Source organism: Paralichthys olivaceus, chromosome 9 (assembly GCF_024713975.1).
Source record: "Paralichthys olivaceus isolate ysfri-2021 chromosome 9, ASM2471397v2, whole genome shotgun sequence".
Classification (NCBI taxonomy): Eukaryota; Metazoa; Chordata; class Actinopteri; order Pleuronectiformes; family Paralichthyidae; genus Paralichthys; species Paralichthys olivaceus.
The window spans coordinates 20463872-20478166 of NC_091101.1; the positions used below are offsets into that span (position 1 = coordinate 20463872).

Consider the following 14295-nt stretch of genomic DNA (forward strand, 5'->3'; position numbering starts at 1 on the left):
AAACCCTGTGGCCGTAACACAAACATGATGTACTGAGTGGCGTGCCGTGTAGAAACAGAGCATGTTACAGGATTATTGTTGCTTATCAGTATCACATATCACTACAGAGTTTCAGACAAACTGGTTACTAGGACATAAGCATGTTTAAGTAGCTCTCTGCTTGGATCTCTTTCTAAAGACTTATGTCAGGAGTTGGGTGTCAGCAGATGCCTGTTCTACAGGTGTTACTACTTGGCTGTATAAGCTTAATGCCCTGGCAGACACGAGATCTTTTGTCACTCAGAACAATGTGCCAGGCTATCACTAACACATATTACATTTGAGAAGACAATGAACGGACTGACAGTGTGAGGAATGTTGCTTTGAGCAGAAAGAAATGGGCATGATGGGTATCAGTGAATCACAGGCTTCAAACCAAACAAGTTCAAATCAGATTTAAACATTGAAAGTTCTGGTGTTAAACAACTCTTTACAGATTTAGATAGTGTTCTGTTAATGTCGTTCTTTAAGAAGTTAATCAATCAAACTGTAAGATTTTGTACTGACGTAACTTTCTCTGACCCTTTTGGACCACAAATGAGATTGCATCAGCTACTCATGCCTGTCAAAATTACTTTAAAAATCTTGTTTCACCGTCAAAATTATAAAATGAATTCCCCCACATTAAATACATATGTATTTACCGCATCATTTTATAGATATTTTATATCCGTTGGTGCAAGCGCCTGGCATCTTACTCACCTGGGCGATAGAGTAGTCGGAGGAGTTTGCTGCCTGCAGACCCTCGTTGCCTGAGATTCCCACACCAACATGAGCTGTCTGGATCATTCCCACATCGTTAGCGCCATCACCAATGGCCAGTGTGATCACCTTTACCTTTTTCTTGACCATCTCCACCACCTCTGACTTCTGAAGAGGAGATACCCTAAAAAAGAGAGTCGTAGCACAGGGAATATTAAGAACAGAATGGACCTCTGCATGTGTGCTGTCTTCACAATCAAACTCCTCAGTCTTTAACTTGTTTCATCTGTATTCAGATGTCTTCACCATCAGTTCTGCCATTCTCATTCCATCTTTTAATGGTGATTTTCAGTGACTTAAAAACGTTCTTGTATCCATCGCTATTCTTGGAGTTGTGTTACCTCGTCATCATCCACCAACTATACCACGACAAGTTTTAACCCTTTTACTACACTCTCTGAAAACCTTCCACTTGACAGGTGGTTTCCATTTAACTAACCATGGGACTTGTAAACACAACTGCCTGCACTTGTGATGAATCTACTCATACTCTGAGAGATGACTTCTCTTTGTCTCTCCCTCCTCACAGAGATCCTACTAGACCTTTAAGCAGAGTCACAATGTTGGCTGAGGTGTCGCATAACTTTTTTTAATAAGACTTCTAACTTGACTTTCTACCAAATAGGTACATTTAGTCAAAATTAACCGCCCCAGGCCAACTGAAATTTCAATGAGTTGAAGAGGGGGAGTTTAAACCTTTTTATGATTTGATTAAAAGAAAATTGTACCATGTAAAAGGATTTCACCAATTTACTGCTACTACTAGGGACATACAATTCTCCGCTTCCCCAAAATGGCAACTAGACGATTAGGAGGTAAGATGGATTAAAATAAATAAACAAATGCACATATTTAAAATATTCATTTGTGCAGTTGTTCTGATTAAATGCTTTGGTGCATGTAAACACCAGACCCTCTTCAATCCCATCCCATGTACACAGTTGACCTGAAACCTTCATGTAAGCAGCTCCTGACAGCAGAGGCCGCAGCCACGCAGGAGCCTCTTGTTTGTGCACTAAAATGTGGGACATTTACAGTACAGACAGCCTCTTGGGACAATGTTGATAACTGCACGACTGTCTTTAGCTGTGAAACTGTTAATGTTTATCTTCTCTGTGGTTTAAAAAGTGTTATTCATCTCCGAGTCTTTCTCAGTAGCCATTGTTTGTGCACAGGGTAAACGCTGGTAGACGTGAAGGAGGGGGAGAAAATAAATAAAAAATTAGAGTCATAGTGTGGCATCTGAAACTTCGATGTTATTCTGAAAACATGGTTTCTGACTTCTGGCCCCAGACCCCGTCATGGTTGCTTGAGTAAGCACTTCTTATTATTTATGCGGCCCGGGCAAGTCAACAGTGAGTGTACCTTCATGATGTTGAAAGTTACCATTTAAATTCATAACCAACCCCCCCTTTAAACCGCTGCCATAAAAACCATAGTTGACCTTTGCAGCAAAGACATTATATTTTATAGTTCAACCATATAGCTTTTAAACTCATTTAAAACCTTAAACCCATTTCCTGCTTCTCACCGAAAATGAGATTTTGCTGCTTTTCTGTTTCATGCCATCGTATTAACACCCTCTGGTTTCGGGTGATGACATTGGTCTCTGAGGTTGTGTGATTGACATTTTTTTTACAATTGACTGACATCTTAAAGACGACTAATTCAATGTATTGATCATTTGTTGCAAGCCTGCTTGAGTGTCTGGTTGGCTCTGACTTTCCTTTGTCGTTTTAGCTGTTTTTCAAGACCACTCATGACATTTCTGCATCAGTTTTGTTCAACTGTGATGGTCAAAGAATTTAAACATTATTTTTTTTTTTTTGTAAAAACATGTAGTGTTGAGTTTTTCAAACCTACAAAAAGATTCTGAAAGCAACAAGAACACTGTCTGTTATTTCACTGGTAAGTGGAATGGTTGTTTGAGGTTTATTTGAATTCAATCTTACCTGCAGCATATGACAGCTTTACAGGAGAGGGCGAGGTCCAGGAAGTACTGTTGCACTCCGAACGAAAGGGCGTATTTCAGGGTCTTCCCATCAATAATGAGAGCAAAGTCATTTTCCTTGTAGAGGGCATCTCCCAGCATTCCACAGTGGTGGCTGAGTATTTCCCTTGTTCCCTGTGTAATGGAAAACATTTCATTAGATTTAATTTTTTAGTTATTATGCTTTCAAGCTTATAGATTTTTTTTTAATCAAATAATTCATGGATCTGGATGAAAAAAACCTGGCATATTTAGGCGACTGATATTTGTTTGTCTTGATTGGATTTAGGGGACTTAAATTGTCCTTTTAAATATATATTTATTCAGGTCTAACAATAAAACACCATTTGTACAGGAGTTACACTGATTGGCTTCAATACTTGTGTTACTACAATTTGCAGCGCAACATGAAGAATTGCATAGTGACATTTACATTAAAAGGATATTATTACATCAAAACACTTAAGTTCATTAATATCTAATCAGAAAGTCATTATCTTGGCTCCAAAGTGTTCATCTAGTTTAAAATAACATTAGTTTTAAACAGATGAGACAGATCTGTCCAATTAAATTCCCCAAATGCAGCAGAGCAGCTGCTCTTGATATTTTATATATTTATCCTATTTCCCATGATTCTTACAGTCAGACCTCGGCCACGAGGTGATAACATAGTCATGCTCTGCAAATGTATAGTGTTTGCTTATACACTGCATACAGCTATGACGATGATTGATGATGAAAATCTATAAATATGAAACTGACAGACGGATTTAGTGTCCTGGTGAGATCATCATCATTGTATTCATCATTCAGTCATCTTCTCCACAGATGGTGAAGCCATTAGACAACAAAACCAATTTCTGTATGGAAATATTTTCTGAGGGATATGCGGATGAGGTAGATGTATATTTTCCTTTAAAATTAAAACTCATTCTCAAGAGAAGCACTTGAAATAATGTTTATATTGTTGCCATGGCAATATTCAGCAAATGTAGCGGTACAAATGATTCAATACCTCCATGAATAATTCAGTACAAACTGATGATTTCCCAATATTAAAGCTTTCTAAAGGAGAGGAGAAATAGGAAGTTTAGGGCTTGAATTACTTAAAAAGTGAGAGAGAGATTTGAACGAGCAGACACGATAACGGGTATCAAACATAATGCGCCAAGCAGATGCTCAAACAGCTGTAATCATTAAAAAAAAATGGCAGTCATTAACACAATTGGTGGAGGGAGGGGGTAGAGCCTGGCGTAGAGATCAGATATGTCAAAGCATTTACATCGTACCAGGGGACCATGCTATATTCGCTTGGCATAACAAAACTTTGAAACCCCAGCTTAAAGGAAATATTTGGAGAAAGAGGCTTTACGTTTCACAAAGCGAGAGATGGAGAATGAGAGACATGCAAAGAAAGAGATGATGGATTAACAGAGGAGAGAAACCGAGCAAGAGGATACAAGCAGAAAGCAGCTGCGACGACTTAGCCATCCCTGATGGAGTGTGTAAAACAGCACGAGATGGTGAGCAGCAGACAGGCCAGTACGACACTGTGTGTGTGTGTGGTCCAGGTATTACTCATGTTGTGAGGACCTACAACTGTTTACACTGTGACATTATGGCGAGAAACTCCTCATAGAGTAAATTATAAAGTGTTGAGGTGAAAACATGGTTTAAGGTTATGGTGAGGTTATATTTAAGTTAAGGGTTTGGGTCAAGCAAGTCGCGGTTATGGTTGAAGTCTTCAGGAAGTTAAGGTAAATCAATATAATGTCTTGTGTCATGGAAATATGAGTGTGTGTGTGTGTGTGTGTGTGTGTGTGTGTGTGTGTGCGTGCATGTGTGTGTGTGTGAGAGAGCTTGTGTATTTAATGTATGAGAAAGGATTCCCTCTGTTTGAGGCACAATCTATTAATCACATACTGTGATAAGTTGAGTTTACCATATCATCAAGTAGAGCGGCCATTTCCCCCCCAATTTCCACTGAGGGATTTTAGCGCTAATGCTACACATCTCGTCCTAAAACCTTTTTTGTTATGGCTATAATGACCAGTTCAGCCTATGTGACGAGCTAGTGTTTGGTTTTGGAGTGGGTATGTGGCGTCCATTCAGAAAATCCACAAGAGCTTTCCCATAAAGACTGAGCTCCATTGTTGATAAAGGCCTTGAGTGATATAGCCAACAGGACGTGACACTCATGATGTGGAATCTGGACATTTGTATGAACATAGTGTCATCATCTGTCTTGGACTCTGAGGATGTTCCATCATACAGTTGGAAGCATGTGGACATGAACTTGTTTTCCATTACATCTCATTGAAAACATTCAAAAGCATCAAAAGTTAAAAATCTGAGTTTGTGTTTCGTCTGAATAGTTAGTTTGAATAGGATTTCTGTATGAATCTGTTTTTTTTATGGTTTTATTGTAATAAAAAAAAGGTAAGCAACCATTTTTATAGAAATAAGTGACGTAAGAATACAAAAAATGAGGCGTAATTTATGTGACTGAGCTGATGATTAATATAGTAATCCTCATTAATTGCTGTTAGTTCTCTAAATGATTAAACACACAGAATGTAAGACAAAGCTTTTTAAAATGACCTAATCCTCCCTCTGGAGGCTGAGTTTCACTTTGGGAGTTTCAGTTCAAGTAAGATTTAGTACAGGGGATGCCGAAAACTGTGTCCTCCCTTTGATAACTATTTCTAAACACAGCAAAGAGGGAAGACATGCTCCAATTACCCTGTTTCGTAGCATGAGAGCGCTCAGAATTACCAGCGCTGCTGCCTGGTCCTCTGTTCCCTGTGCCGCCTTCGTCCTGGTGGAGTTTTCTCCCTCCACCTTTTAACAAACTGCCTTATGTAAGCATCTGCTCAACCACAGGAGAATGGGAGCTGACATTTCAAAGCGCCGGTTCATGTTCTTTATGAATGCACCGACCCCGAATTTCTACCTCGACTCTATTTATCAAGCTTAACGACTGGCTGACAGAGTGAAGGCCATCCGTCATCAACTCTGACCACCCCCTGCTGCTTTCTCCTGCTTAATTCACTTCTTCTCGCCATTTCCCCCCTTTCTTGCCCGACAAACTAAACCCAGTCGAGTTTCTCTTCCATCTGCGGTTCCTCTGCTCAGTTTTTCCCCCTGATGGAGGTGCAGGGACTCGCCCTTTTCAATCTTAGAAACAACAGACAAGGCTCTCCTGCCGGGGGGTCAACAGACTTCTCTGCTGGGTGTCTTAAATATGTTGACGGCAGATTTGGGATGTGTGTTGGCTCAGTGTGAGTGTGTGAGCGTGTGTTTGTGTGTCTGTGAGTGTATAAGGCTCCCTGTGGCCATATCTATTCAGTTTCTAAATGGGGATTAGGCAAGGAGATGAGGGGATTATTATTCTCATGAGTGACCCCACTTTACATTTTTGCCTTAAATATCACAGTAACAATTATGTGAAAATATTTGTTAGTTATTGTTTTAACTCATGTGCACCTTCAGGCGATTAAAAAATGTCCATGTCCACTAGAACTGTGTAAAATGGCTGCCAGAAATGTTAATTAATTCAGTATATTATTAGTATATTGCTCTGTTTTCTGATTTAAATCTGCCCTCACGTTGGCATTAATCCATCTTGTCTGTTGATGCTTTCACACATGCACTTAACTTTGAACATTTTCCTGAAATTTTCCGGAGAGGCTGTGAGTGATGTCCGTGTTGATCACTCCTTACATTTTTTCAGAATATTTCCTGCCAGCCTCCTGGTAAAATATGGATATTTTAATGCCGGAAAACAGCTTTAGATGTTCACTATGAGATCTTTGAAAGAAGTTTTACTATAAATGTACTTTTAGTAGAGTTGTTTTCCGTTTACTTGACCTGTGATCATGATTAAATTAAAAAATGTTTTATACAGCACCTTTTATTAGGTTATTAACATAGATGATATACTTCATATCTAGTTGTAAGCTACAGGCTGTGCGTATGATCTAAATCATATTTAGGCTAGTTAGTTTGTTTCTCACTATTGAAAGGTGAGAACAGTGGTGAGCTTTATGTGCTTTGGCTAGGTAGTTAGTATTTAAGGTTGTAAGTCAGATCATTAAAGAAGAAAAATGCTAAATACTCACATCAAGAGTGTCTTCATTGATCACAAGCATTCCCATGTTCTTCGTCAGCAGCTTGCAGGAATGTCCTGCAGTGAAAAAGAGAAAAACAGAGGATGACACATCAGGTTGTAGAGAGGAAGTGTATCAGATTTACAAAACACTGGACATTTAGCCTGTAGACAGGAAGAAAATATTTGAATTCCACTAAACAACTCTTCAGTTACTACATCGAATTGTAGTTTACTTTAGTTTGAATAATTCCCTGTAGCTGTCCACATCTCAAACAGAGAGGGCCCAAACAGAGACAAACAGACAAACAGACTCAGAGACATACAACAAAAAGTAAAAGAATAAACATGATCAAATATATAAGGGATACTTCAGGATGCAGCAATACATTTTAAGGCATTCTAATTAAAATGTTACAGCTCAGAGCTCAGTGTCTCGGGACATGACTAATGAGTTTGGTTTACAAGGGTTTGTCAGTTTCCTGTTTTAATAGGCAGCCACAACTCTGAGTTACCCAACATGGCTCTCTGGGGAGCGTTCCCCTCAGCTCTTGGCTGGGACAGATGCTCAGGGTCACCAGCAAGGTGGTAGAGCGAGCCGCTCATTGGGGAAAACAAAAATGTTTCTCAAACCAGGACTGAAGCCTTCAGTTTCAAACCGTGGCTGCATGAAAAAGCTGCCGTCTGTGGCATAACCACATGAATATTTGTGGGCTTCAACACTTTGCTTCTGTCTGGAAAGAGATTTTTTTGTTTCTTTAAGGTGGTTACCAGAAAGTCTGTGTTCTGTGAATATATGGGTGGTATTTTCTGTGAATTAAACTAAGATAAGATTATGCACAAAACACACAGCACCACTCAGACTGAGTTGTACACACAGTACACACACACCGAGGGGGCGTTGCATGAGGAAGTGAGTAGGTTTCACCCCCAGAGTCAAAACCAAACAGGGTTGGGGTCTGGCAGATTGTTTTCTTAAGTGTAAAGGTGCAAAAGTCCAAAAGTTGGCCGATGTGTGGAAAATGTCTCCCCATCTGAACACTGTCTTTACCCCTTCCCCCTGCCACAGCCCTTCCGCTTAATGTGTTTACCTTAAGCTCATTTGACTGCAGCCAAACTGCCCCTTTTTTATTTCACCAGAGAAAGTTGAATTCCTGGCCATTCTCCACCTCAGGCTGAACTAAACACTGCTCCCACAGGAAATGAGGAATGTGTAATCACGACACTTGTGTCACTGGACGTTTCCTCGCAAGCAACAATTGAAAAGTACAAATTCTATAGCCATAGAAGACGATTTAAATGGAGTGCACATTGGGCTCTATTTTAACGATCTTAGTGCACAAGCACATTTAGGACTTGTCAAATTCTACTTTTGCTAATTTAATACGAGTCATAAAATTTGCTGTGCTTGGCACATGCTTCAAATGATCATGTTTGGGAGTTGAGAGTGCATATCTCATTCCCTTTGAAAGTGTTTTTATCGCCACCTGGTGGCTGGCTGCAGTATCGGCCATAAATCCCAGCTCGTCCATGTTAATGTATGGGACATTGAAGAAACTTAAGTCTAATCAAATACTTGTCGAATAAAATTTCTGCAGCTACATCCCCTGACTGCTACAGCACAAGACAACAGCAGTCAAATCTGGGATATTAAGGTTTCAGTTCTGGATAAGGGGAGGACATTGAGACCTGTCGTCCATCTTAATACACAGTCTACGCTGTGTAACAAGCAGCTATAAAGGTCCTTTTACTATCTTAAAAATGCTCCCTCAAAATAACATTAATGTAGTTTGGGAAGATAGGTTATAACATAGTTGTCGGCAGATAAGGAGTTGGATTTACTCTTTCACTTATCACTGCTTAAAGGAGTTGATGTATCCTCTGGCCAAAATCAACATGTTATTTGTGTGCTTCTCCTAAGTCATACCTCCAGGAAAGTGAGTCGCTAACAAGTTTACCAGCAGACACTGTCCTTTCATTGAGTTCTGGCTCATACCTGTCCTGAGCATTACGTACGCATAACTCCCCTCAAACAGCTCATAGCACTGGGAGCATGTCCCAGAGCAAACATTGCTCTTTCCTGCGGCAGCCAGACATGTGGTGTCAGAGTAGGTACTGTACATTGTGTCATGATGGTTCAGGATTAAAGACAACAGACTGAAACAATAACAGACTTTACAGCGTCAGATCAGACTGACTTTCCATACTTCAGTTTCATAAATACAGTATGTGTTATGTGCCAAGAATTCGTCATTCTGTGCCAAGTTCAGCATCTGGGTGGTTCAGGCCACCATGAAATTGAAGTAAGATCTTAATATGATCGGCTGAATTCACCAGTTCAATGTGTCAAAACGGTGCACCATTAACCCTGGAAATGGTGGATCATCTTTCAGTGAGGAAAACAGTAAAAAACAATGTCAATATTTAAGGCCGATTTTACTGAGAAACTCTGTCAAATGGTGGACTTGTAAAAATACTTGCAGTGAGCCTGTGCTTCTGCAGAGCCTCCTCACATCTGGGCACAGTGGGCACAAAGGGCTGATTCAGTCAGGCCACAGTGGTAGGTATAAGCCACAAGTGGAGGCACCTTTATATCTATTTTTCTAAAATCTATGTTGTGAATTTAGCTGTTTTCAACATTGACCTATGGTGGTAACTAGCCAGATCTAAGAAGAGATATAATAAAGAAATAAAAACTAAACTGGTGGTACAGAATTAGTCTTTCACCTCTCTGATAACATCTGCAGGGTTAGAGCCCCTCAGAGAACCGGATACGTGAGAGGTGCCTGCTTGTGTACATACGCATGTTATGTTTTTCATGTCAGTGCAACTTGCTCATACATCATCTTGCATTCTACGACAGATGCTTTTGCTAGATATGTGTGACAGACAAGCACTCAACTTGTCAGTAGTTTGTCTCGCTGGGTGAAGAATGACCAGAGGACTGACTGAAATACCTGTCACACACTCAAGGACAATCTATCACAGCACGGATCAGGTTTACCAGGGACTTTTCATTTGGTTTTGCGCAAACACAGGTCTTGAGTGTGTCATTACACATACACACACAAGTTTATTGGGAAAATGAGGTGCAAATGCTTAATAATGATTTTATATTAAAAGGAAACTCCACCACTTTTACACAAGTTTAGTTTAGTGGTCTTAAATTATTGTACAATGTCGTCTGTGACTTCCTACTATAAGATTGATGATGCCTTTAGTGTTCTCTCACTCCACTGATTTAACATTAAACATCACGTCTGTTTATAGGTCTTGAGGATTATGACTATAATGGCTCTGTATGTGTGATTAAAGTTGTTTTAAATCTGTCTGTGGCTCTGGAGGGAGCTTTGTAAAGTAATGGCTTCTGCCTTGTTCTCACATGATTTTTAGACCGATTTTCCATTTGTTGACAAATTTTGGAAGTTGCCAACAAAAGGCCCAAATCTGAGCCAAGTGTTCGATCAGTGGTCACCATTGACTACATGTGAACTAAAAGACGCAATAAGAGAGGCTCGCCAACACCTCGGCGACTACAACTACAGCCAATCAGAGCTGACCAGAGCTCTCCTGGTGAAAGATCATGTGGTGTGAGACTCCCTCTCGCCAGGCAGTCAACGACTTTGAAATTTGTGTGGTCTCAACTCTAATGTCATGAATTTCACTTGAATCAGAGTTGGTTTGGGCAGAAGTTCACAAGTATGAATATGATTAAAGACCTCTGACTCTAATCATCTCTGCTAGAGCCTGGAAGCCCACGCAGCATTAGCTACAACTCGTATAACACACTTGAATCTCAGGGCCAAACAGTCAAGTTGCATTATGGGCAAATCACACACCAGGTTTTGACAAAGAAGACGAACTGACTGACTGTCTTGAGCTCAGCAGTGTTTTATTTTTGCAGAAAGTCTGCATGGCAAGTTTAGGGTTTCTGCTCAGAACAGTATCATGTATCTGCAGCCTCACATGGTCCCTTGCGAGTTTCAGCCATTGTTGCATTTACAAAACAATGGATTATAATCGTCCCTCTGAGAAACGTGACTATCTTTATTAACTCAAGCCCACTGTGTGATGGTATGGAGGCTCATCTGTCAGTATCAACACCACAAGTTCATCTGCATTCCCAGCATCTGCCCGCTGTGTGACAGCTGAGTGGAGCACTGAGCTTAAACAAGTGTATTATTGTTGGTATTGCCTCCAATAATTCTGATGATAAAACAGACGCACGACAGTTAATATAATACAGAGACTAAACATATTACTGTTCCTACTCACCAATATTGATGGCTGTTTCCTGTTTGTCCCCAGTCAGGATCCAGATCTTGATGTCAGCCTTCATCAGAGTCTCTATAGTCTCGGGCACTTTATCCTGGAGCTTGTCCTCAATCGCCGTGGCCCCCAGGAGCTGCAGGTTCTGCACCAGAAAAAAAAACAAGTCAGTGAGTGGTGACCATAACAGAGGAAGGCCTTTAAAACGTCATGTGTCAGAGAAACATGTGAACCAGGATTGTGTCACTCATTCACTCATGTCCCCCCCCCCCCCATCAGCTGCTCTTGTTCATCACCCAGAAAAAAAAACTCCACAGGCTTAAGGGGTTTTGGATCAGTTAACGTGCCCTTACATATGTGTGTGTGTGTGCGTGTGCGTGTGTGTAGCTGTGGACAAAACCCTCCCACACAAGCGCACCCACAAAATACAGTTGGTGTTTTTCCCAGGAAACTCAGCGGTTCGTTGGGGCTGGTTGTGGCCTCCCATTGGCCCATCACGGGGCCAGAGATTTGACAAGACCCAGGGGTGGAGGGGAGACGGGAGCCAGCAGCAAAAGGAAAGGCAGGGGAAGCTCTTTAAGTTGTGACCTGAGCCCTGCTGCCTGTACGTCTGTAGCTCTGTCCTCTCTAATCATTGAGAACCACACAGCATGGAAAAATGTGCCTGGGGAAGAACATGAGCTATATCTGATGACCCCCTTATTCGCTGTTTGCTGGATGTGAATTGTTCTATTGTTCCTATTGTTGTTAGAGGCACTTTTTGTGGATTATGATAAAAAAAAAACACTTGGATCAGGATTTCAAGCCCAGAGCCAAGGTGGACCGATAACATCGGTGACTACCCTAATAGTGGTAGACTTGTGTTGGTAGGTAAAAAACAATTTCAGTTTAGTTTCTCTGTTTCTAATAGAAAAGAAGACGTGTTACAACTTTGCAAACAGAGGCTGGAGTATAGGAGACTACAGAACTGCTAGTTTCTATCTGCTGCATTTAACACTGCTCTTCTGATTGTTCTAAAAAAAACTGTCCAGTTACAGCTCATTGACTGAGGTAAAGTGAAAGTCCAGTCCAGACATAATCCATTCAAGCTTCAACAATCAACAATCAGTCAAGTTAATGAGAAACTTTCCCTTCAAAGACTGGAGTAGTTTACTTTACATGTACCTACGCCAAATTAAAACATAGTAATATGAGGTCAGGAAACCCACAGTCACTTTTTGAAGATTGACGAGGGGATATGATTCACCAACCGACTATGTTAAACCAGCCTAAAGTAAAAACAGGGATTCTGTAGGTTTTAATAAGTTGAATTTAAAACCATAATAAATTCAATTTATACCCATTTCATCTACAACATATATGCCCTGGTCCCGGAATTACTTTCCAATAACTGAAGATTAGGTGAAGAAAAAGGCCCTTTATATTTAAATACTTTATATTTACATCGAGGGGGTCCTCTCTACGGAGGCTGCCATGTCTTTGACTGGACAAACTAAACACCTTTTGAGTTTATATGACCACTAAAGGCTACCACAGTTTCTTTTCTTGTTTGGAAGGGGAGGGTGAGGTGAAAATTCTACACACTGTACCTTTAAGCACAGTGGAAGTGGCGTTAAATGAAGAACTTCATGAACGTATTTAAGACCTTGTGCGTAATATTTTAACAAATTGACTTTTTAAGGCCTAAAATTCAGATTATTACATTTGAGACTTTTTTAAGACCCTGTACAAACCCTGTAAAAGGAATGGAACTTGTTAAGATATTTTGTTTGAGAATTAAAAGATATAAATGAAACAGCTTTTACAAAATACAACAAAAAAGGAATAAAGATGTTATTTTAAATGATCAGCTAGTTCCTATCATGGCTGCACAATCTGAAATGTATCACATTTCTATACAATAAATAATAAAACATTAGTTACTTTAGATGAATGCAAATTTTCCTGCAGCTCCATTGTGCCCCCCTGTGGTGTTATCGTGTGCATTTTTAAGTATGAGCTGCCCTGAGGAGCGACGCGCCCTGAAACCCCCGACAGCATCAGTGCCACACTCTGCCCATTAAGTACCGCACATTACATTAACCTCTGTGAAAGCTTTTGCGTTTGTTTCATGATTGATTGCCTCCATTTGTTTTGGACGACCAGGAGCGGCCATGAACATGCCAAGTGCTTGATTTACGACTGCGGCTTCCTGTGTTTGACTTGTGCTTCCACATAGACCCACCTCACAGAAAAACAAACCTACCTGCTGCTCAAAGCTGGAATCTCTCACACAAATAAGCACATATTTTTGTGAAGTTTTACAGCTTTCCAGGTTTGATTACACAACAATTTTAATTAAAAGAGGTCGTTTTAAGTTTATTTTGCTCACAGATGGCTATAAAGTATGTTATAAAGATGTATACAAAGTAAGATGTGAACGAAGTAAAGACTGCATGCAGCTACAAATAAAAAGTGCATAATGTCACAAAGCTTATCTACTGTGTACTAAGCTCATTTTATAGGTCTGTAAAATATAGATCATAGTATTTCTCTTTACAAACCTTCTCTATCAGTTCATAGCTCTCTTCCATTTTGAGGCCTCTGTTCTGCAGGGAGGTGCTGGCTCTGTTGTGGATCTCCAGCCAATGCTGATAGGTTGACTCACTGATATCAGCCACCGCGAAGCAGAGAGTGCGAAGCCCTGGATGAAGGAAACAGCATCAGGTCAACTGTCTATTTCAAAACCTTGATGTCTAACTGGATGAAGCAGATGTCAAACATGTCAGTCAGATCTGTGTCACTCTCCAACATATACACACTATATACACAAATTAATAAATGTGTTTTTATTGTGCATATCCTCACTTTCTGACAGAACATGTGTACTGTCTTGTGCTTATTCATAATACTGTGTATATACTGTATATATATTGTTTTTTTTTCATTTACATGAATATAAATCTTCTCTGTGGTAACTGATTCTATGAATAATGCAGTAAAAACATATAAACCAAGATAAATGAATAGCATACAAAAAGAAACAACTGTTTTTTCCATTTTTAGTCTTGTTGTTAGCTGAGGCTAAAAGTTGTAATTTATTATTCAGGCCTCTTCAAATGACTGTGACTGCAGATCTTCACAATCT

The 14295-nt window shown here is 40.1% G+C and overlaps 1 protein-coding gene across 7 annotated transcripts in view; it reads right to left on the reverse strand.

Moving 5' to 3' along the window:
* The window catches only part of atp8a1 (ATPase phospholipid transporting 8A1), a 97865-nt gene that overhangs the window by 31112 nt on the left and 52458 nt on the right, over positions 1-14295 (reverse strand). For all 7 annotated transcript variants that reach the window (XM_069531041.1, XM_020082869.2, XM_020082894.2 and 4 more), the window contains 5 exons: positions 13712-13851; positions 11175-11313; positions 6913-6977; positions 2754-2926; positions 742-925 (listed from right to left, as the gene is read on the reverse strand). In XM_069531041.1, the coding sequence (XP_069387142.1) occupies positions 742-925; positions 2754-2926; positions 6913-6977; positions 11175-11313; positions 13712-13851 (701 nt within the window). The remainder of the gene's footprint in view (positions 1-741; positions 926-2753; positions 2927-6912; positions 6978-11174; positions 11314-13711; positions 13852-14295) is intronic.